The 24,147-nt window shown below is 55.6% G+C and overlaps 1 protein-coding gene across 3 annotated transcripts in view; it reads left to right on the forward strand.

Moving 5' to 3' along the window:
• The window catches only part of PHF2 (PHD finger protein 2), a 67,928-nt gene that overhangs the window by 14,464 nt on the left and 29,317 nt on the right, over nt 1–24,147 (forward strand). For all 3 annotated transcript variants that reach the window (XM_032306426.1, XM_032306424.1, XM_032306425.1), the window contains 2 exons: nt 17,151–17,236; nt 22,105–22,219. In XM_032306426.1, the coding sequence (XP_032162317.1) occupies nt 17,151–17,236; nt 22,105–22,219 (201 nt within the window). Of the gene's footprint in view, nt 1–17,150; nt 17,237–22,104; nt 22,220–24,147 lie in introns of those variants that run through there.

Consider the following 24,147-nt stretch of genomic DNA (forward strand, 5'->3'; position numbering starts at 1 on the left):
GTTGTGTGGCCCGTTCGTCCCTCAGCATAGGCCTCAGCGAACCGACCCGCTGGACACCCTCTAGTGCCTTCACCTCCCGCTGCCAGGGATGGGCAGTGCTCAGACGGCGCTGGCCTGGCCGTAGTGGCCATATGTCCCCAGAGCAGGCCCTTCCTAGCAGTGTACCCCTGTGGGACCCAGGTCGGTCCAGACTGATTGCAAGTGACCAAACTGTGATTGAGCAAGGGGAGTGGTGCTGGGGGCCGGCAGCCGTGGGGTCCACAGCCCAGCCAGGGGAGCTCTGGGCTCCTGGTTTGAGGGCCGCCGATGGTCAGCCCAGGCTCGCCTCTCACCTTGCTCGAGCTGCACCACGCGAGCACCGCTGCAGGCGGGGGGTGGGGGCTGCTCGTCACCCCTCACTGCTCCCCCATACAGAGGGTCTGGTGTTTCTTTCAGGGTGTTGATGTGGTAAAGGAGAAAGTAGCCAGTTAGGAATGGACAAAGTCAGTGTTTGGGATTGCTTGGCACTAGGGAGGGGTAGCTGTGTGCTGGCAGGAGTGTTGCCTGGTCCCCCAGAGGACCCAGAGGGCGGGGCAGTGCCCAGAGAGGACATGAGCAAGGCCTGTGCGCTGCTTCTTGGGGAGGGGGTGCGGGGGTGTGGGGGGAGTGGGGGGTGAGGGTTGAGAATTGTGCATCCTGGCCATCCAGGCACTGGGCTCTCTGGTGGTGGGAGATGCACCCAGCGTCTCTGGCTACCTCGGCGTCCTGCCCAGCCTGCACCTCCGGGAGCAAGCTGGCCTCGTCAAGCGCTTTACCTTGTGCTGAGAGTGCGTTCCGGAAGACTCTGGTCCACCCTGTCTGAACGGCAGCATTAAAGAACGGCAGTATTAAACAAATGTGTCTAATTTGTTGCTTAAAGTGTTCATGGAGTTTTAGATTTTAGTGTTGTAGTTCATTTCCAAAAGTTCTTGTGTTTACAGGTTTGTCTGGTCATTTCTTCCGCTGAGCTGAGTGTGAGTGCCCCCCCCCCCCCCCCGCCGCCCCTGCAGGCATTTAGAAGGACTTTGTGTTCCCTATGAGGTGGCTCTGTGACACGCTGAGGACTTAGTCCTGCTTTCCCTCAGGGTAGATCATCTCCTGAGTTTGGAAATTTGAGCTGGGGAGTCCGGTGTGTGGCACACCTGCCCCTCAGTGTCACTTCCGGGGGGGGCACCTCTGCGATGGCCCCCCAGGACTCCCCCCACTCCTCTGCTGGCCTGGCTCCTCCCCTGTGCCTGCCAGAGGAGGTCTTCTAGGGGCCTGGCCATTGGCTGCGGGCGCGGGGGTACTGGGAAGGACTGGGAGGCTTCCGTCAGGTCAGCCAGCCTCCGCCAGTAACAGTCGAGCCCCAGTCGCACCCATCCCGGGGGCTGCTTGGACCCAAAACGGATTCTAGGCTGTGATCACTTCCTGCTTCCCCCGGGCCTTCGATTACCAGATTACCAGGACATGCTCGTTGGTGGCAGCGCCCCTCAGGCCTCCCGCATGGGACAGTGGGGACCTGGAAGCACTGGGAAACATCGTCCTACATTCTTGGGAGCGTGTATTTGGGGCAGAGTCAGCAGAGAGGTTTTGGGTCCCAGGCTCTCGTTGTGCGGTTCCCCTCCCGTGCTATTGCTCAGGGGCGGCTGTAGTGCTGGGATAGACTGCTGGCAACCCGGGGAGTCAGAGCCTTCTAGTTGCCCCGGAGCCTGGGCTGCCTCATCAGGGAGGGGACCCCTGTGTTGTCTGGACTGGTGGGGAGCACAGATGTGGGAAGGGGGCAAGGAGTGGATACGGGTGTCCAGGCCTGCTGCAGCCCCCACGGCCCCTGGGCTGGCTGATGGCACTGGTGCCCTGGGTCACACGGCACTGGGGAGGTGGGGGGATGGGGCACAGCCCAGCTCTGCATGCCGCCTCCCCACCACAAGCCCATATCAGTGCTTGGCTGGCCAGTGAAGGGCAGGGACACTTGGCTCCTGGCTGGGGCGGGCATTTCCAGCCACAGAGCACAGGGCATTCGCAGGCAGGGAACACAGCCTGTCCTGTAGCTGTTTTTGAGGGGCCATGACCCCCCCCACCCCGAATGCTGCTGATGCTGGATTCTTCCTGTCCACACAGCTGAGGTCATGGACGGTCAGTTCAGCTTCCCCAGGCCAGCCGTCACTTGAGCTTCTGGTGACTACGCGGGCTTGCAGGGCCCTCCTCAGGGGGCCTGGGATGCCCCGTAATCTGCAGACTCAAGTGGAAACCCAAGACCTGAGTTGGGGCATGCGGGGTCCTCCCTAAGTCCTTGCTGGCCCGTCCTGAGCCAGGCCTCCGCTCCTTTGTCCAGCCTGCCCTGACCTGCACCCCGCACGGAGCAGGAAGCCTTCCCTGCCCTCAGCCTGGCCTTCTCCTGGATCCTGGCCTGGTCCTGCAGGAAGGCCTCTCAGACGGCCTCCCCAGGGGGTTTGCGTGGGTCCGGCACACGCACCCACTTTGAGCCCAGCTCCAGTCACCTTGTTACTCAGCACCGGCAGGCCGCAGGCTGGCCACCTCTGGGTCCCCAGCCCTCAGCTGGTTGTGGTCCTGATGGGCCCCAGCAACACGTGGCCGGGTCCACGGTGGGCCGTCTGCACGCGCGGGACTCCTAGGACGCTGCCGGGCTCTTCATGGTCCATCTGGACATCCACCGGCCGAGGGGACATTTCTGCTGACTGGGAGGACCCCCCCCCCTGCAGCCCTGATCTGGGGAGCAGATGCCAGGGCACGGGAGCCCCGAGGGAAGATGTCGAGATGAGGAGAGCCCTCTGAGGCGGGAGAAGGCAGGCGGCGCGCCGGGGCTCAGACCAGCAGGCGGACCGTGGGCGGCGGTGCGCGGCTGAGGGCCTGAGGCCCTGATGCCACCCCTGGTGTCTGGGAATCCTGGGGCAGGCCGGGCTTGTGGGGAGCAAGAGGCCTTACTTCCCGAGTGCCGGCGTTTTTCTGCGTCCGTGAGCTTCTGAAGTGCAGCGGCCCGGAGCCTGCCGACCCCGTCATTGGGCCTCTCATGCCTGCCCCTCCGTGTGCTCGTCGTGTGCTTGCTTCGAGTGGTTTCTGCGACAGATGTCGTTGCCACAGGCTTTCTCCGTGTTCCCATCACACGGTTTTCCTGTTGGGGCCGCTTTTCTCCAGCACAAGGACCCTCCTGACTCTCAAAGACGCGTGGAACTTTTCCTTTCTGATTAAAAGAAAATAGACTTTATTTTTAGAGTGGTTTTAGATTACAGGAAGATGGAGAGGAACGTGCAGAGGGTCCCCACGTAGCCCTTTAGTGCCCACAAGCCTCGCTGGGCGCGGCGCGGCGGCTACAAGTGATGAACCGGGCTGGGCGCGCTGTCCTTTCTGCCAAGTCCACGGTCGGCTTCGGGCTTCACCCTCGCTGTGTGTGTCCTGTGGGTTTTGCAAATGTGCCGTGGTGTCTTACAGCGTACTTGCACCCCCTCGAAGTCCTCTGTGCTGTGCCTCCTCGTCCGTCCCTGTCCCCCAGTTGTCTTTCCTAGCGTGTCGTACGTACGGCTGGAACCATGCAGCCTTTTCAGACTGGCTTTTCCCCCATAGTGATGAGCATTTAAGTTCCTTCCGCGACTTCTTGTGACTTCATAGCGGGTTTGTTTTTAGTGCTGAGTAATATTTCCTCGTCTGGACGGACCACAGTTCATTTGTCCGCCACCCACTGAAGGACGCCTTGGACGCTTCCAAGTTTTGGCGATGATGAATGGAGCCGCTGTGAGCATCCGTGGGCAGGATTTGGTGTGGTTAAGTTTTCAGCTCATTTGGATCAACACCTAGGGTTTGCCTAGGTGGATCGACTGATAAGAGTGTTTCATTTTTTCCTTTTTAAAGATTTTATTTATTTATTTCAGAGCATGAGAGAGAGAGTGCGTGAGCAGGGGGAGCGGCAGGCAGAGGGAGAGGGAGCAGCCTCGATCGGGACTCGATCCCGGGACCCCAGGATCATGACCTGAGCGTGTCTGGTTTCCTGAGGCGCTGCCAAGCTGTCCTGTGACGCCGCGGCATGGTCCGTGTCCCTGCAGACGTCACTGGGCTCCTGCTGCTCGGCAGCCTCTCCAGCACTCGGTTGTGTCAGGGCCCTGGAGTTCGGCTGTTCTAGTAGGTGCGCAGCGGAATCTCGTTTGAACTTGCATTGCCCTGATGACGCGTGATGTGGACCTTCTCATGCACTTCTCTGCCATCCGTATGTCTTCTCTGGGGAGGTGTCTGTAGTAGATCCTTTGCCCATTTTTAAACTGGGTTGTTAGTTTTCTTATTGATGTGTGTTGAAGAGTTGTATATTTTAGATACTAGTCGTTTACCAGCTATATGTTTTGCCAAGATTTTCACTTAGTCTGTGGCTTATCTTTTCATCCCCTTAAAAGTGTCTTTCACGGAGAAGTTCAAAAAAATTTCAATCAAGTTCAGGTTATCAGTTTTTTTCCTTCATGGATCACGTCTTTGGTGTTTGTACCTAAAAAGGCATCAGCACCCTCCGATTTTCTCCTGTGTCATCTTCTAGGAGATGTATCGTTCTGCATTTTACATTTAGGTCTAGGATTCATTTTGAGTTAATTTTTGTAAGCTGTTAGATCTATGTTTTCATTCTTTGTGTGTGTATGCGTGCATACACATATCCCGTAGTTCCAGTTTTGGTGTATGAGTGTGCATGTGTGTGTACATGTGCACACGTGTGTGGATGTCTGGTTGTTTCAGAGTGTGTGTGCATGGGTGGATGTCCGGCTGTTCCCGCACCGTCTTCCTCCGTGGCACTGCCTCCACTCCTTCGTCAGAGGTCAGCTGGTTGTATCTACGGGGCCCTATTTCTGCTTCTCCATTCTTTCTCATTGATCCCTTCCTCTGTTCTCTCATCAGACCCCACTGTCTTCATTACTGCAGCTTTCTTCTTTTAAGATTTTGTTTATTTATTTGTTTGACAGACAGACACAGCGAGAGAGGGAGAGCACAAGCAGGGGGAGTGGGAGAGAGAGAGAGAAGCAGGCTCCCTTTGAGCAGAGAGCCCGATGCAGGGCTCAATCCTAGGACCCCGGGATCACGACCTGAGCCAAAAACAGTCGCTGAAGCACTGAGCCACCCAGGTGCCCTTGCCGTAGCTTCCTAGTGAGTCTTGAAGTTGGGTAGTGTCAGTCCTCTAGCTTTGTTCTTTTCCTTCCACATTGCGTTGGCTGTTCTGGCTCTATCTCCCCATATAAATTTCAGAATCAATTTATTGATATGCATGAAAGAACTTGATTGGAATTTTATTTATTTTTATTTTATTTTTTAAAAGATTTTATTTATTTATTTGATAGAGATTTTATTTATTTACTAGAGAGAGAGAGGGAGAGTACACCCAAGCAGGGGGAGCAGCAGAGGCAGAGGGAGAAGCAGGCTTCCCTCTGAGCAGGGAGCCTGATGGCTGACGCCCAACAACTGAGCCATCCAGGCACCCCAATTTCCTAATGTTTTGTAGAAGTCCTTTTTGCTTCTATGTCTATGAGAGATATTGGTTTACAGTTTTCCTTTCTTACAATACCTTTGTTTGGCTTTGGTATTAAGGTAATACTGGCCTCATAGAATGAGTTAGGCAGTATTTCCTCTACTTTTAATTCCTGGAAGAGATTATAGAAAATTGGTAATATCTTTCTTAAGGGTTTGGTAAAATTCATCAGTGAACCATTGGGCCTGGTATTTTCTGTTTTGGAAAGTTATTAATTATTCGTTCAGTTTCTTTTATAGATGTGGACTAGACTATTTATTTTTCCTCGTGTGAGTTTTCAGTAGATTGAATCCTTCAAGGAATAGATTTTTTTCACCCAGGTTATTAAGTATGTGGGCATAGAGTTCATAATATTCCTTTACTGTGCTTTTAATGTTTGTGGGGTCTGTAGTGATGGCTTCTCTCTCATTTCTGATATTAGTAATTTATATTTTTATCTTTTTCTGCTAACTTGGATAGAATCCTATCACTGTACTGACTTTTTCAAAGAATCGTCTTTTGCTTCCCTTGACTTTTCTCTCTTTATTTGCTGTCTTCAATTTCATTGATTTCTGCTCTCATTTTTATTATGCATTCTGCTTACTTTGGATTTTCTTTTCTTTTTCTAGTTTCCTCAGGTGGAAGTGGAGATGATTAGTTTTAGATGTTGTTTTGTAACATATGCATTCAGTGCTGTAAATCACACTCCAAGCACTGCTTTCAGTGAGCCCAACAAATCTGGATAAGTATTTCATTTCCATTTTAGTTAGAAATACTTAAAAATTTCTCCTCAAACTTCTTTCACTCTCTGTTATTTAGAAGTGTATTGTTTAATCTCCAAGTGTTTTAGAGTTTTCCAAATATCTTTTTGTTATTGATTTCTAGTGTAATTCCATTGTGGTGTGGTATCCTTTGCACAATTTCTTTTTAATTGTTAAGGTAAGGTTTGGGCTCAGAATGTGATCTTTCTTGGGCAAATGTTCTCCGTGAGCTTGAGAGGAATGTTTATTCTGCTTTGGTTGGATGAAGTATTCTATAAATATCAATTAGATCTAGTTGATTGATGGTGTTGTTCAGTTCAATTATGTCCTTACTGATTTTTGTCTATTGAACCTGTTAATTGTTGATAAAGGTTGTGGAAATTGCCGTTAGTAGTGTCTTTGTCTATTTCTCTTTGTGGTTCTATTAGTTTTTGCCTTATGTAGTTTGATGCTCTGTTATTAGGTGCATATGGATTAAGGATTTTGATGTCTTCTTGGAAAATCAACTCCTTTATCATTATGTAATTCCCCTCTTTAAAATCTTTTTTTTTTTAAGATTTTATTTACTTATTTGACAGGCAGAGATCACAAGTAGGCAGAGAGGCAGACAGAGAGAGAGGGGGAAGCAGGCACCCCAGTGAGTAGAGAGCCCGATGCGGGGCTCGATCCCAGGACCCTGAGATCATGACCTGAGCCCAAGGCAGAGGATTTAACCACTGAGCCACCCACGTGCCCCTGTAATTCCCCTCTTTATCCCAGTTATTTTTCTTGCCTCAAAGTTTATTTGGTCTGAAATTAATATGGTTACTTGACTTTCTTTTGATTAGTGTAAGCATGGTATAACTTTCTTCATCCCGTTTTTTTTTTCCCCCAGATAAAAACTTTTTATTTCTATTTATTTTTTTAACAGACCTTTTTTTTTTTTTTAAACAGTTTTATGTTCACAGCAGAATTGTGTAGAAAGTGCAGTGTAGAAAGAATTTCCCTTCCCCTCCCCCCACACTGTGCCTTTAATTTTAGTCTGGTTATTTTTTTATATTTAAAGCAGGTTTTAGTCTATATATTTTTATATTTAAAGCAGGTTTTTAATAGACAGTGTATGCTAGGGTCTTGGTTTTATTCTCTATCTTAGAGTCTCTGTCTTTTGATTTGTATTTGAGACCACTGGCGTTTAAGGCGATCACTGATATGCTGGGTGAGTGTCTACCACGTTTTTCTCTGTTTTCTCTTTGCTGCTCCTGTTCTTTGTTTCGGTTGTTATCTTCTGCAATTTTTCTGCCTTCTCTGGTTTTAATCGAGCATTTTGCAGGATTTCATTTTTTTCTCCTTTTCTAGTGTATCAATAATACTGCTTTTTAAACTATTTATTTATTTGTTTGTTTGTTTTTAACAGTTGCCCTTGCATTTGCAATATACATACTTATGGCTAAGCCAGACCCACTTGCAAGTACACTATTGAGGACCGTGCAAGCTCCTCACAGCATTCCCACATCCTTCCTCTGTTCCTTATACAAGTGCTGCCATTCATGTCATTTATTCGGAAGTTATAATCAAGTACATTGTTGCTATTTTGCCTTGCACAAGCTATTATCTGTTATATCAGTAAAAATAAAAATATTTCATGTTTTCTTAATTTAATTTCTCTAACATTCTTCTTTTCTTTTTGAAGATCCAAATTTGTGACCTATATTCTTTCCTTCTCTCTGAAGGTATTTGTTTAACATTTCTTCCAAGGCTGTCCTACTGGTGACAGATTCCCTCGGTGGTTTGTCTGAGAAAGCCTTTGTATCTTTTTTACTTCCAAAGGATAATTTTTTAGGATACAAAATTCTAGGTTGTTTTTTTTTTCTTTGAAAACTATAAATGTTTCACTCCATTCTTCCTGTTTGCATGGTTTCTAAGGAGAAGTTTGGTTCTCCTACAGATGAGCTACAGACAAGGGTAGTGTACTTTCTGTGTCAGCAGCTCCCACCTTAGAGGCTGTGCCAGTGTATTCTGCTGAGGACATGAGGATGCTTGTCTGTGCATCAGGCTAAGTCTCCTGCAGCCCCTAGACTATATGACCGATGGGTAGAAATCTTCTTCTTTTTTTTCTTTTTAGATTTTATTTATTTATTTACTTGACAGAGAGAGATCACAGATAGGCCGAGAGGTAGGTGGGGGATGGGGAAGCTGGCTCCGATCCCAGGACCCCGAGACCATGACCTGAGCCGAAGGCAGAGGCGTAACCTACTGAGCCACCCAGGCAGCTGGGTGGAAACCTTCTTAAAGTTGGGTTTCATGTCTCACTGCAAGTGCTTCTTCTCCTGCCATGTTTAAAAGCCAGTTATGTTTTGTCTGTAGCGTCTACTGAAAGTCATGACTTAAATCACTGGCCAAGTAGACATAGTTTTGTGTTTTTCCCCCAACCACCACTCCCCTCCTGAGTCTTCTTACTGTGTACTATATCCTTGACATGCAGTCCACATGTGGACTGAGGTTTCCCTGAGGCGCATAGGACACTGCAGAAAGCAGTCAATGGTTTGGTACTTGCTATTTTTCACTCCTGGGGCTGCTCTTCATTGTTTGGAATTATTTGGATCCTTGCACCCATGAGGCTGGTGGCAGAGCACCCTCGGAGAGCCATGGGGAGGTGTTCCACTGGGTGTATCTCTGCATGGTGTGAAAAGGGCCAGGTTCCCTTGGGGCCCAGAGGCAGCCCTGAGGAGACCTTGGTTGATTAGAACCATAAGCCTGTGTGGCCTGCTTGCTTCTCTCCACCAAACACCTAGCTAAACTAGGCCTGCGGGTGCGGTTTTGTGCTTTTAAATGCTTTAGGAGTAAGGTTTTGAGAAGGCAACCCTTAGGAGGTTGTTTCAGTTAAGTTCACATGGGGGACTTGGGTGCTTGGGCGATGATGATAACGGTTTGGATCGTGATGGTGATAAGGATGGTGGTGATGATGAGGGTGATGGTGATGGTGGTGGTGATGGCAATGATGGTGATGGTGATGATGACAGTGATGAGGTGACCAGGATGGTGGTGATGACGATGATGATGGTGACGAGGGTGGTAGAGATGGTGGTGAAGGTGACGAGGATGGTGTTGATGGTGGTGACGGTGATGGTGATGGTGACAGTGATGATGATAGTGATGAGGTGACAAGCGTGGTGGTGATGGCAGAGATGGTGACAGTGATGGTGATGATGGTGGTGATAGTGATGAGGATGGTGTTGGTGGTGGTGACAATGATGGTGATGAGGTGACAAGCATGGTGGTGATGGCAGTGATGGTGACAATGATGTGTGATGGCAGTGGTGGTGACGATGATGGTGATGATGATGATGGTGACGAGGATGGTGGTGATGATTACAGTGGTGGTGTTGAGGTTGAGCGGTGATGATGACAATGATGGTGATGAGGATAGTGGCTATGACAGGCAGGAAGCTGTCCTCATAAGACCATCCTGTGTGCCCAAGACGGTGCTGTGGTCATGCTCGCAGCCCCTCTGGAACTCACCTGCCCCGCCAGAAGGGCTTGGAGAACAGTTGCTCTTGTTTCAGAGCCTGTTTTCATCTCTTCTGAGCATGCAGTTCCTCCTTGGAATCCTGGTTATCTGTGGGTGTGTAACAGTCACCCCAAAGCCTAGTGGCTTCTGACAATAATCACATTTTTTCCTATGAATCTGTACGTTGGACTCAGCAGACAGACTTTACCTGGGTCCCCAGAGGCCCATCATTGCTCTCTGGCCAGATCCTCACAAGAGCCAGGTGGGAGCTACACAGTCTGTGTGACCCCTGGAGGTCCCAGGGCACCGGGTCCCCAGACTGGCAACCCTCTAGGAGGGAGTGAGGCCCGGGCCGTGGCCAGCGTCCCATCACCCTGTGCACACGTGCAGGGGACAGGCTCTCCGGGCTGGGTCAGGCCCGCCGTTCCCCCTGTTTTCTTTCCAGTCCTCTTTGTGACTCGTTCTCTGGGAGCGCAGGTGCATCGGGGGTCTTGTCCTCTCTGTCCCCTACCCCGTCATTGTGCCTCCTCTTGGCCCCCTGCACGGTGGGTGGCAGCTGCAGAGGCTCTGGGGCCTGGTGTGCCCATCCCCACCCACTTCCCGTGGGTCCTGGCAAGCTCTTGGGTCCTCTCCTGGCCTCCGTCTCCCTCGCACTTGGGGCCTGAGGCCTCAGGGTGGAGTCAGCAAACTGGACGGACGGTGGCTCACCAGCAGAGTCCTGAGTGGGCCCACATGAGTCACCAGTGCCCGTGTTCGGGAAGGGCTGCTCCCTGTGTGTGACCTGGGGCATTTTACTTCCAATACTGTGGCTTTTCCCGTTGCCTGGAGAAGCTCATGTGGTGCCTGGGCCACCGGCTGGTACTCCGGGATTTAGCTGTTGTTGGCACAGTTAGGGTCTCAGGGACTTTCTTGAGTCTGACACGTGGCCAGTGACTGCATTGGAGCTGAGTGATGACCATGCTGTCCCCATGTGTCCCCATGGCTGCTCCATGTGAAGCGTGTCAACCACGGGTGTCTGGGCGTCCTCCAGAGACCAGCAGGGCAGGGATGGGGGGAGTGGGGCAGCCCGAAGGCAGGGGTGAGGTTGGCGAGGGAGAGGGCAGAAAGAGGGAGGGAATCACCATGGCCAGTGATCGGTGAGGAGGGCACCCCCACTATTCCTTCTGTGCTCCCTGGCCACTCGGACTAGCATCTGCCTGCCCCTGCCGCCCCTGTTGCCAGCCCGGCCTCCCCCTGCAGCAGGCTCCCCGCAGGGTGGACGGCTCAGGCCGCCTTCTCCGTGGGGCACCAGGACCTGGGAAAGGTGGGAGGAGGGGAGCTAAGGAGGGGCACTTGGAAGCCACCTTGACCTTCCGAAGAAAGCAGGACTTTGGGCCTTATACGAAGGGAAGACTCGCTGGTTTCTGGTGGCTTAGTAAGGCACGGAGGAGAGGAGAGAGGAAACTCACGTGGGGCGCTGCCCGGGGTGTGGCTCGTGTGTGGGGGCCTTAGCGTCAAGACTCGAACACGCGTACCACCCGGGGTTCATGGCAGCAGGACGTTCAGCTGTGGGAGAGAGACAGGGCCCGGGTGTCCAACCTCCTGGTGGGAGGGGTCGCTTCTCCTGAGTTTTGCTCTCTCAAGTCATCAGGGACAGCTCCCTGTGCACATCAAGCTTGTGAACACTCCTACACTTTGCCTTACAGTAGGTGTGCAACAGGTGTGGGACTCCTGCCCCGAGAACAGCTCGAGGCATTTGTGGAGCAGTCCAGAGGTGGCGGTCGACAGGTCCTGCTGCTGTGACAGACCGGCTGTCGCCACTGAACTCCTGGGACCTCGGAGGGCAGGCGGTGCCCGTCCCTCCCCTCTGCAAGGGGTCACTTCCTTTTTTATTTTTTTCTGAGGTTCCTCCTAGAACTTCAAACATAAGTAAATTTCAGAACAGGGTTTTAGAAGTTGTAGTTTATGTTAAATCAATGCTCTTGACAATAATAAAAGGAAAAGCCGTGCTGCCATTTAATTGGGGATTCAGGACATACTTCCCAATGCGAACAGTGAGGTGTGGGGTGTCCAGGCCGGGCGGGTGTCCAGTGTCCTGGGCCCTGGGAGCTCTGAGGACAGGGTCCTGCCCCTGGGGTTCTGGAAAGCCCTGCCTGGCTGGGGGGCAGAGCAGGGATTCCCACGGGATGACCTTGGAGGAGCCGCTTCCTCCATGGGCCCCCAGGCCTTGTTGCCAGGGGCCTTGCAGCTCCAAGGGTGGATGTGGCTTCTGCCCAAGGGGCCTGGAGCCCGGGCCTCCCCTGCCAGATACGCTGTGGTGGCCCCTGTGACTCGCGCGCGTGCTGCCTCTGTGAGTGTCAGCCGTCTCCCTTGTTGGTCCCTCTGCTACGGTTCCCGCCCCCCCCCCAGTCCCTCGTGCTACAGTACCCCCTTCAGGTCGCTAGTGCTGTGGTTCCCCCACCCCTACCCCTACCCCTTCAGGTCCTTCCTGCTTGGCCCGTTTCTGTGGTTTTTTGTCCGTCTCCACTCCACCTGCTGTCTTTCTGCTTGGCTCATGGCACTTACATCAGCTGTAATGTTTGTGGGGTTGGCTCAGTGCTGGATGCCAGGTCACTGCGGGCTCAGACCAGCCCAGCCCCCAGCCCCAGTGGCCACGTGCTCCTGAAAACATGACCTCTCCCCACAGGTCTCACCTTCCAAGCCAGCGGTCGAAGGAGCTCAGACAGGAGCACACGCACACATGCACACACACACTCATGCACGCACGTGTGGCACACATGCATGCTCACGCACACAGGCATGCACACGTACGTGTGCACACATGTGCACACAGGCCCATGCGCGGTACACAGCGCAGGTTTGTTGTGGGTTGTCTGCTGGGAGGCCTAGTGCCCACCTTGATCTCTACTGTGTGCGCACTCCGGGGTCCGTGTCTGCAGGGACTTCGTTCTCCTCCTCCTCGCTTCCCTCCCCTCCCCTTCCCCTCTGTCTCTCCCTCTCCCTCCCTGCTCCCAATGCACCACAGCTCCACGCACTTGGTTCCCAGCCCTTGGGGTCCCAGTCTCTGGCTGGCCCATCTCCTGGTCTCCATCTCTGTGGTGACGGCCTTCTGCACATGTGGTGATTCAGGGACAGGACAGGCTGTAGGGAGGGGAGGTCGGGCCTGGCTCTTAGCCTGTCAGCGCCCTTTGTCCTGGCTCTGTCCCTGGACCTCAGCCGGTGCTCTGAACCCCTGCTTGGGCCTGGAGTGTGGGGCGGCTCTGGGGCCTGCTCCCCACGCCTGCCTGTGATGGAGAAGGCCCAGCGGGTGTTCCTCTGGGCCCTCCTGGCCCGCACACCCACACACCCACACACCCACGGTAGAGGAAGGGCGAGGCCTCAGTGTCCTGCTGAGACTTGAGCAGATGAGCCCCATGTCTGTCCCTCTGTCTGGGGACATGCTTGGGGGCCCAGCTCTTGTCCTGACCCAGTCGTTGTCTCCATAGGGAGGTGACCCCCAAATCGGCAAGACTGGTGCTTGGGGTGGTGGCCCTAGGCAGGGCTCTGTGGAGGGCGCATGTCATCCTCAGGCTGGGCGCCTTTAGGGTTCTCTCTGATCACCTGCCAGTCTGTTTGTGAGAACGATGGGCTTGCTTTGTCTGCGGTGCTCCGTGACTGGTGGAACAGTTGGGGCCTCGGGGGGTGGGGGTGGGGGACAGGCACGCCCAGGGTTCCTCCAGACGCAGGCACTTTGCTCCTGGCTTTAAGGCAGGGGGAATGTTTCTGACTTTCCTGTGACTATTGTTCTTATAGTCTTTTGGGTGATTTCCCAAGTAATTTCTCAGGAGGCACTGGGAAAGCCTTAACTTGGGGATAGAAACATAAATTGGGAGTGGTTTCAGTAAAAGGCCTTCCCCCATGTGGGTAGAGGGGCTGCTGTGGCTGAGGGCCCTCTGCCCAGAAGGTCAAACCAAACCGCGGGGTCCTTGGGCCCCGGGACACGGGGAGTCAGGAGGTCTGTCCTCGCACATCGCGCAGCCGGGGGCTGCTCCTGGGACCTTAGTTTCCATACCTCCAGTCGCCCTTGTCAGGGTGGCAGCCCAGGCATTCGGGGCCCATGGTGACACACGCCGGTCGTGGGGGAGCGGGTGGCATCAGGCCGTGGGTGGCCCTCCTGGGTGAGGGGTGGCCCTGAGGTGCCCTGGGTAGAACGAGGGACCCATATCCCACCGCTCTCTGTCCGTTTTAGAGAGGCCTCCCTGCACAAAACGGGTCTCTGGTGAGACCTGCATGCCCCAGGCTGGCATACCGAAGGGGCACCCAGAGCTGGGGAGGGGTGTTGGCCTGCACCCTGGGCCTCAGCTTTCCCACCTGTCGTGCATGTGGGACAAGCAGGGCTGTTTGGGTGGGGGTGGTTCAGGCACGCTGATTTTCCTCTCTTCACCCGGCCTAGGACTTAGCCGCCGTTCCCTCTGTGCGCCGCCGCACACCTGCCCCCAACCTGTTGAAGGGGCCCCTGTCTGTGGGGCTGAGTTCACAGTCGGACCTCAGACCTCCTGTGTGCTGCGTTGGCTCCTTGTGTGTCCCTGGGATCCCTGTGGCTGGGCCAGGCAGGAATATGTGCGGATGTGGGGTGTGGACACAGGGCAGATGTGGGGTGTGGATACAGGATGTGGAACTGGGGTGTAGACGAAAAGTGTGGGTCTGGAGTGTGAACACAAAGTGTGGACACGGGGTGTGGATTCCGGGTCCAATTACTAGTCCCAGTGGGTCCTGAAGGCCCGCAGGGCTCTGCCTCTCACCCAGAGTGCGCGGCTCCGGGTGGGTGTGGCGATGGGGGCTTCGCCGGTGTGCTCTCTGATGGCTGGGCACACCGAGGCCAGCTGGCGCAGGGCCCAGGGTGCAGAGCACCCGGGTGCAGGGCCCTTTCTGTGGCAGGCAGGGGTGTAGGGGGCTGGGAGGGAGGGAGGGGAGGAGTCAGGTGGGTGCACCAGCCCAGGGGGAAGGTGCTGGGTGAGTGGCTGCTCCTCCTTGTGGGTGGGGAGGAGCTGAGGGCGGGGGTTTGAGGAGGAGGGGCTCTCATGGAGCAGGGGTGCTCTGGAGACAGACTGGGGTACTCCGGTGTTTGCTGTCCCCGCTGTGCCTCCCACCTGCCGCGTTAAGAGCTCAGCGTGCCTGGTTCGGTGACTTTGCCGAGAGACCGATGCAGTAATGTGATTCTAGCTCCCCTTTCTGGCACTTTCTCCATAGGCCCTAACCCCCTAACCCCTTCGGGCTCTCCCCTGTTCTTCTGCGGGGGAGATGCCCTTCATGCCCGGTTCCTGCAGGAGGTGGACGCTCCCGTACATGCTGTCGGAGGGAGCCCTGTTTCTGTCCACCAGGGTTCTCTCTGATGTCCTTTGCTTGTTCAGAAAGTCCCTTTGCATGGCGAGAGCAGACCTGTGGACCCTAGACCCTCGCATCTGCTTCTGGTGGCTTTGTGTCTCACACCTGCCTCTTCGGGCGGCCCGCACTTCGGTCCGGGGCTCGTTCCGAGATGAAGAGTGAACTTCATGTTTCCAAAGGCGTGTGCCGGAGGCTTTGTGGGCTCCAGCGCTGCTCCTGGGACCGTGGCATGTGGCAGCCGTGGCAGACGGTGTTCCATCGAGGGGCCCGGAGCAGTGTGGCTGACCCTGGCCAGGGGACGAGGGAACACAGGGAGGAGACGCCTGGGGTCCAGACACACATCTGCCCTCCATGGTAGGCGAGCGGTGACCCTCCCGTTACTGCAGGCCTGTTGCAGGAAGGTCCACGTAGGGTCTGTGCTGCTGCCGCAGGCAGAACAGGCGCTCGGCCAGCCTTAGTGAGGATGGGCTCAGTGGCAGTGGGCCGGGGGCGCCTGTCACGGGGCACATTCCTTGTCTTTCGAGTGGGGTAAAATTCACATAACATAAAACTAACCATCTTAAAGTGAGCCTTGCTTGGCAGTTAGTACCTTCACACAGTTGTGCAAGCATGGCCTCCACCTGCGTCCGAAAGGAGATGCCAGGCTCCCTCCGCAGTCACTGCCCATTCCCCACCAGCCCCTGGCTCCTGCGGCGGGTCCTCTGGGTGTGCGTTCTGCGTAAATGCAGCCCTGCATATGTGGCCTTGGGTGGCCGGGGGCCGTCGTGCTGTAGCAGGCGTCCGCGCCGCCCCCCTTTCAGGCTGGGGCCGCTCCGTGGCGTGGACAGGTGGCTTGGCTGTCTGTCAGCCGGTGCGCGCTGGCCGGTTTCTGTCTCTTGGTCGTCGTGGTGATGTTGCCGTGAACACTGGTGTGCGGGGTTTGCCTGCGGCCCTGCTCTGCCTTCTCCGGGGCACGTGCCTGGGAGTGGGATGGCCGGGTCACAGGGTAAGTCTCTGCTTACCTTTCTGGGGAGCCGTCAGACTATTCCCAGAGAAACCGTCACTTTTACACTCAGCGGCGACGGAAGAGAGCTCTCGTTTCCCACCTCCCGGCCAGCACTTGCAAGTCTCTGGTGTTTTTTCTTGTAAAACCTGTAGCCGTCCTGGGGTGGTGTCTTGTTGGTTCGGTTGTGCGTTCCAGAGAATCCACACGGCTAAGCATGTAGAGCCTCTGTCGAGGGCCTCTTGGCTGTTGTGCGTCATCCTGGGAGAAGAATCTGTTTGAGTCCTTTGCCCGTTTAGATGCTGTGGTGTGTGTCTCCGCCGCCCGTCCGTATGCGCATTGGGCGCTAGGCCTTCATCGAAAGGTGATTCGCAGATGCTCTCCCATTCTCCGTGTTGTCTTTTCAGTTTCTTCCTAGTGTCATTTACCGCACAAACTTTTTACATTTCCCTGATACACAGGTTAATTTTTCTTTTGTTGCTTGTGTTTTCGGTGCCCTATCTGGGAATCCATGGCCAAGTCCAGGGTCATGAAGATGTACTCCTGTGTCCTCTTCTTAGTGTCTTATAGCATTAGGCCTTATATTTCAGTGGTTAATCCGTTTTTAGTTAGTCTTTTTATATGGTGTGAGGTAGGGATTCAACTTCATTCTTTTGACATCCGGTTGTCCTGGTACCGTGGTCCCGCCCCCTGGTCCAGCGGTCCCTCAAGGGGTCAGGAGAGCCCTGACCCTTAGCTTTAAGCCTCCCCAGGTGACGTGGTGGGGGCAGCCCCTCTCTGAGACCCCTTGCCCTCCCCGACTCTGTGGTGACAGGAGAGTAGTGGCTGTCGTGCAGGTGGTCCTGCTGGATGGCCCGGCCTCCGCGTAGCCTGGTCATGAACAGCAAGGCCTTCCTTGCCTCTCCCTCCCTCCTCCTCCTCATGCCCCCTCCTGTCCCTGTGGGCTGCTGTCCTGGCTCAGGTTCTGCTCCCCCTGCACGCGTAGTGCCCCCTCCTGTGAGGTGGACAGCAGCTGTCTGCGTTCCGCAGGGGAAGGCCCCGAGTAGTTGCTGACCGCCGGCTACATCTGTGCTTCCTCCATTTCAGCTGTGTGGGAGTGGAAGAGGAGGAGGCCCCAGACATCGACATATACCACTGCCCGAACTGCGAGAAAACCCACGGGAAGTCTACCTGTAAGTACAGGTCCTGGCCTGGCTGGCTGGGGGAGGGCGTGGGCACTTGCACCCTGGTGCCTGGGAACTGCTCCTGACCTTGCCCACTGTCCCTGTGGATTCATCCCTGCAGCCCCTCCTGTGGGGCTCCTGTCCAGGGCTGTGGCTAAGGCCACTTGGCCTGTGCAGAGACCCCACTGACTTCCACAGGCCTGGGCAGGGGCCTCACATCCCAGCACCTGCAGGGGCCAGACCCATCCAAGATGGGAACACCGTGCTATGGCTGTCCGACCCTGCCCACTGCCTGCTGCCCACTCCATGTTGGGGATCTGCTGTCCCTTCCTTGGTACCACCTGCAGGGAGAGTCCCCACCTCAAACTGCCTGCTGGTCCCTTGGGGGTGCGGTGCACCCTGAGGGGGCTCCTTGGGAACAGGCTTTTCCAGTGTGGCTCCACTGGGGGCTCATATCCCTTCCAGGAGGCGAGTTCCAAGGCTGAGCCCACGCAGGGGGTATGCCCTGGTCTGCAGTTACCTTGGCGGGTCCTGGCTTGGGGGCAAGACAGAGGGCATGGGGGTGTTAATGTGGCCTCTGATTTCTGACCTGGGTTGGGGGGCCTGGGTGCTCATAAAAGGTGCAGTCTGGATGCTGACCCCAGAGTGTTTGTGTAGGGGGGTTGAAGGGGACCACAGCTGGCCCCAGGCCACCAGAAGTCCTGTCACCCTCTTTCAAGGGGAGCCTCCCTCCTGCTGTCTATTCACAGGGCAGAGGCTGGACCCCCACAGCTCCTGTGGGGCGAGTCCTGTAGGTCCAGTGGGGGTTGAGGGAGGGTGCCTGCACCCCTGGTCGGTGGACTGAGGCTGGCTGTGATCCCACCACCCGGGAAGCTGCGTGAGGCCAGTGGGCTGTCACCACTCCTTCTCGCCGAGCTGTCTGTGTGTCTGGCCTGTGTGCCGTCATCACTAGATGATCCAGCGGCCGCCCTGGTTTGGCTCTCATCCTCCAGACTGCGGCATGGCATCAGCACGCGGTAAAGCATCACCAAATTCCCGAGACCAGCAGGAAGCTTTGTGGGCTCCTACCTTCCCTCATACCCACAGGGGCCGGCAGTGCTTGTGCTCAGGGCGGGTCTGCTGCGATTACCCAGAAACCACTCTGGTCCCTGCCCAGCCGCTGTCGTAACCCCTTCTGAGCCACGGGAAAGCTCAGGGCAGGCGGGGTTGAGCAGGTGGGGCTGGCGTCCCACCGTGTGGCCCTAGGGCAGGGCCAAGGACAGACTGGGGCTGGAGCCAGGAGACCCGGCCTGTCCCCACAACAGCCCTGAGTGTCCTGACGGAGGACAGGACTGTGCTCTGGGGCTCAGGTAGGGCTGCAGGGGAGTGCTGTGGTGGGAGCTGGTGGTCACACACCCTGTGACTTCTCCAACATCTCTGCATGTCCTGGAAGCACCTTTCCCTGACCGTGAGCTTGTCCACTGTTCCCCAACTTAGTCTGCTGACCGAGACCTCCGCCCTTGTGCTGGGGGTCCCTGCTGCCCTGTACTGCTGCTCAAAGCCAAGTACAGGCGACCCTTCCTGGTACTTATGGCCAGCCACTCCCAGGACATGTGGGGACTGCAGCCTGGTGGGGGCCGGCAGCCCCTCCCTGGCTGGATGTGTTTGTGTATGTGTGTGTGCACAGATGTTCATGTGTGCATTTGCGTGTATAGACAGGAGTGCGTGCACACGTGTGTGTAGACAGGTGTGTGTGCACAAGCGTTGGCACATGTGCGTGAGTGTGTATGGACAGGTGCGTGTGTGCAAGTGTGGACATGTGTGTAGACACATGCGCGTGCTCAAGCATGGACACGTGTGTGTGAGTGTCACATTTGCACAGGTTGATGCTTGTATGTGTACGTGTGTGTGGCTGTGCACACATGCTTCATAAATCCTGTGGATCAGGGGCTCCCTGCCGTTACTGGGGGCTGCATGGCCATTGGGGTCAGAGGCTTGGGAGCTGGCATTTCCTGCCAGGATGCACGCCCACAATTGTGTGTCACTCTGCCTTGGAGTGGGTCTGTGTCACGGTGACACACTGGTTCGTTTGGTGGTTCTTTGCAGTCAGACGTTCCACGGTGAGGACTATCATGGTGTCATGTCCCCAGGGGACCCCTAAGCCCATGGGCTGCTCGGGGCCCCACGTGGGTCTGTGGTGGACACATTGAGATGAGGACAGGGGCCCACAGGTTCACAGTTTGCGCAGAGTTGGGGCTTGGGGGTCCCCAGGGAACTCGGCAAGGAGTCCCCACCGATGGGAAGGCTCAGGCAGCACGGCCCCAAGAGCAGTTCTGACCCCGGCAGGCCTGCTTCAGAGGCCACTTCCCGACTGGCCACATCCCTCCTCCCCGAGGCCCTTGTAGCTGTGATGCCCCGAGGGCAGCTGCAACGGGGGGGGGGGTATCTGTCACCCCCAAGCCCCGTCCTCCTGCTGGGCTGAGGTCTCTAGGCTGCCTCCTCAGGGGACGCACAGGCAGGAGGACATTTGGCCTCGGGGCTCAGCATGTTCTGGGCCCTGGGGAGGGAAGGAGCACACCAGCCAGGGCTGCACGGGGAGCCCCAGGACGCTTGGCCGGCCTCCCTTACGGATCTGTGTCGCCCCGTGCGTTAGCTGTCGCGTCCTCGAGGTGCTCGCGGTGCCCCGTCCCAAGTGAGGGCCCAGGACGGCCGCCAGCCGCAGGCAGCACCTGCTTCTCAGGCCCAGTTCCCGGCGGGTATGTGGGGGTGCTGCTGCTTTCCCCCGCTGCCCTTTACGCCTGCATCCCCACCCCCCCAGCCGCCCTCCAGGACTCAGTTTCCCCACATGGCCTCCTTGGCCAGGGCCCTCCTGCCAGGCATCTGCATCCTTGGGGCTCTGCATGCCTTCCGCGTGGAGACCTCGGGAAGTGCAGTGAGGGGTGATGCCGGGGCCAGTGTTGGAGGACCTTGGGGGGCCCACGTGAGGACCTCTGCTGCCCCCCTCAGACTGCATGGGGATGCCTGTCTCTCCCCTGGTCTCCCCTCTATGCGGCGTTGCTCATGGCTGCCGGCATGCGGCCTGGCTTCCCCCTCCTCTTTCTCAAGGCCCTGGATACGCTGGACCCCTGGTAAGAGGGCTCCCCAAGAGTCTGGCTCGCCTCCCCGGGGGGCAAGTAGGGAGGCCCCACCAGGCGTGGGCCGCCGATTGCTGAGGCCCACGACGCTCCCGTGGCCGTGCAGCGGGGAGCTCCATGTGGACTCCAGAGCCCCTTGCCTGTGGGGTCGGGCTCGTGTCCTGAGGCAGCTGCAGACCTAGGAGAAGGCTGAGGACATGGAGACTGGTTTCAGAGTCAGGGTGACCTGGGTCGTCATCAGGGTCGTGCCGCCCCCACCCTTGTCTGAGCCTGCTGAGCTCTTTGGGGAGCAGGGACGACTCCCAGGCCACCTACAGCTTTGGCGACCCCTGTGTAGAGCTGGGCTGCTCAGTGGGCACCCACCATTCACAAACATCCCTCCCTCCGCCCTGTGCCCACTGGTGCCGGGCCGTGCCAGGTGCAGTGGGTGCAGCTAGGGGAGCCTGGGGGTCTGGAGCAGGACTGAGCCCTGTGAACAAGGGCCTGCAGCCCAAGCAGCCTTGCCAAGAGGAGGGTCCGTGCTTGCACAGTGTGCCCCCCAAGAGCTACCGGGCAGGTGGGGTGCCGCATGTCGTTTGCCTCCTGTGGCTCATGAGGAGTCCGGGAGGCTGGGACTAGCTCCTCTCTGTTGAAGATACAGCACAGAGATGCCCAGTGACTTGCGCAAGGTCACACAGTGACAAGATGGTGGGGCAGGAAAGATTTGGGCAGGTGCCCAGGCCCTTCTGCGCTCCCATGTGTGCCCGATGCCACCAGAAGCCCCAGCTCGGAAGCCTCTCTTAGCAGGGTCAGTAATGCCCGCTCAGACCCTGGCCATGGCAAACGAAGCATGACAGAGATGTTGCGTCGTTGTTGGAGACAGTCTCAGGGGTCTGTGACTGGATGGGAGATGGGGAACGGTGGGAGCCCCTCCCCGTCCTTGTCTGTGAAGGAAGGGCATCCGGAGGGCCGAGCGGCAATCCCTCACAGCCAGTCTGACCCAGGCTGTTCCAGACCCTGTCCCGGAGCCTCCAGGGACAGGTGTGTGCGCCAGTGATGTCCTCACTCCCCATCACCAGTGGCTGCCCTGAACGGGGGATGAGGGCCACAAGAAAATCAATTCCCTCCCCTCCTGGGCTTGCAGTCCCGTGGGGTGAGTGCGAGTGTGTGTGTGCACATGCACCTGTGCTTGTGTCTGCAAACATGTCACATAGGGGCATGTGTACACACTTGTCTCTAGAGAGTCCAATGTGGGGTGCCCAGTGTCCTGGGAGCACGTGTGGAATGGAAGTCGGAGGGAGCAGGCAGGGCGGTGGTACGCATGGGTGGACACACCAGGGAGGGTGAGGTGCGCACAGCTCGGGGGTGAGGGTGGGAGCTCCCTGTGCCTCTCTGTGCCTCTGCCCCAGCTGCAGGCTATTGGGACAGCAGAGGTCCCAGCAGGGAGGTGGCAGGGTTTGTGATATCCGAGGTCAGAGGGGAGGTGTCCCAAAGGCCAACCTTGGTGGGACTACCCCGTAGGTGCCTCTGATGCGACACGCCCTCAGCAAGGTCCCAGGCCGCCCTAGCTCTGGATGTGGTCACTGAGCCCAGGGGCTTGGCAGGTGTAGGGCGGGGTCAGTGGAGAGATCATGGGGCTGGGGGCGGGCAGTGAGGGAGGCGGGTGGGCCAGACCCCTGCGGGACCACGAGGGCTCTGCCTATAGGGAGCCTTGAGTGTTGGGGTGTTGATGGCTCCTCGGCTGCCCTCCTGGCTGGGTCCCTGAGCTGCCCTGTCTCCCCACAGTGAAGAAGAAGAGGGCCTGGCACAAACATGGTCCAGGGCAGACGCCCGATGTGAAGCCCGTGCAGAATGGCAGCCAACTCTTCATCAAGGAGCTGCGGAGTCGGACCTTCCCCAGGTGGGCGGCAGCGGCCCCACTCTCTGGGTATCAGGGGCATGGCCTTTCCTCCAGGGGACTGGCGTAGCCCCCCGAAACCCTAGGCAGGCCTGGCTCTGGGGCCCGGCCTCTCCCTTCACAGCACCTCCACACACAGGTGCTGGGGACCCTCTCCCTCTGGGCACATCCGGCTCCCCCACCTGCTGTGGCCCTTTGCACGGAGCCATCCTGAGGGAGAGGCTGCTGTCCTCCGGTTATGTCCAGTCAAGCAGTGGGGTCTGGGGTCCTGCTTAAGACCCCCCTCTGGACATGGCAGTTCCCAGCCCCCATGGGCCTGGGCTTTCCTCTGTGCCCCTGGGCCTGGCAGGCTGTGCCCAGGCCCCCGTCTCAGGGCACTCCCTGAGGGTGGAGGGCAGGGTCGGGGTCAGAGCTCTGGGTCCCCTCAGCCCCTCGTACCTGGAAGACTTTTTTATTTGTCTGAGAATGTCTTTTTTCCCTCAACTTTTGAAGAGTAATTCACTGGACACAGAACTCTACGTGGTGGGGTTTTTCCTTCTAACAGTCCAAATATTTCACTCCCTGTCTTCTTGCACACGCAGTTTCTGTTCTAGTGTGACTCTTACTTGTGACTGTGTGTGGAGAAGGGCCTTCCCTCCTCTGGCTTCTTTCTTTTCCCCCACTTTTCCCATACCCTGTGGCCCCCCCCCCCCATTCAGTGTATTTAGTGTATTCACAGATGTGGGCGCCGCCGCCAGCTGATTGTAGACCGTTTTCATCAGCCTGAAGCTTTTGTTTAATATTCTGTTGTATGGCCGGACCACATTTTGTTTATCTGTTCACCAGCAGACACATTTGGGTTATTTCTGATTTTTGGCTACTGTGAATATTTCCACTGTAAACATTCTTGGACAAGATCTTGTTGGACATATGTTTTCATGTTTTTAGGAGTAGCTCTGCATTCCATTGTCTGAGGAATGAACTGCCAGACTGTTTTCCAAAGTGGTTACGCCGCTTTCCGATCCCACCAGCAGGGGGTGCTGGCGCTTTGATTCTAACCGTCCTTCGCGGTGTAAAGTGTTGGCTCACTCCGCTCTGATGGACGTTTCCCTAATGATGAGTGGCTTGGAGCATCTTCTCATGTGCGTACGGGTCATTCGTAGGTCTTCCTTGGAGAAATGTCAGCTCAGACCCTTTGCCTATTTTTACTTTTTGGTGCTTTTTATTATTGAGTCATAAGAATTCTTTCCATATTTTAGAAGTCTCTTAACAGATAGGATTGTTGAATACTTTACCCTGTTTTGTAGACTTTTCACTTTCTCAGTTGTGTTCTTGGAAGCACAGACATGTGTCATTTTGATGGAGTCCTGTTTATCCATTTTTTTTATTTTGTTTTTTGTGCTTTTGTTGTCATAGCTGAGGCTCATTTGCCAGGTCTAAACCCAAGGTCGTGAAGGTTTATCCCTGTGTTTTCTTCTAAGAGTTTTATAGTTTTTAGGTCTTACAATTTGGTCTTTGATACATTTTGAGTTAATTTCTTCACATGTGTGTGGTAAGGATCTAATTTTTTTTTTTTTTTCATGTGGCTCTCCATTTTTCCCTGCACCATTTATAAGAAGACAGTTCTTTTTCTATTAAATTGTCTTGGCCCTTAGCTGTAAGTGTATCCATTTATTTCTGGACACTCAGTTCTGCTCCGTTAATCTCTGTTTACCCTTAGGCCAGTCTCACACTGTCCGGATTACTGTGCTTTGCAGTATGTTTTGAAATGAAGAAGTGTTGAGTCCTCCAACTTCTTCTTTTTAAAGATCGTTTTGGCCACTCTGAGTCTGTTGCAGTTCCATGCAGATTTTAGTTTTAGCTTGTCAAGTCTACAGAGAAGTCCGCTGATAAGGATTATGGTGAATCTGTAAAGCAGTAGAATCAGAGTATTGCCATCTGAAAAATGCTCA

This window comes from Mustela erminea, chromosome 12 (assembly GCF_009829155.1).
Source record: "Mustela erminea isolate mMusErm1 chromosome 12, mMusErm1.Pri, whole genome shotgun sequence".
NCBI classification, from domain to species: domain Eukaryota; kingdom Metazoa; phylum Chordata; class Mammalia; order Carnivora; family Mustelidae; genus Mustela; species Mustela erminea.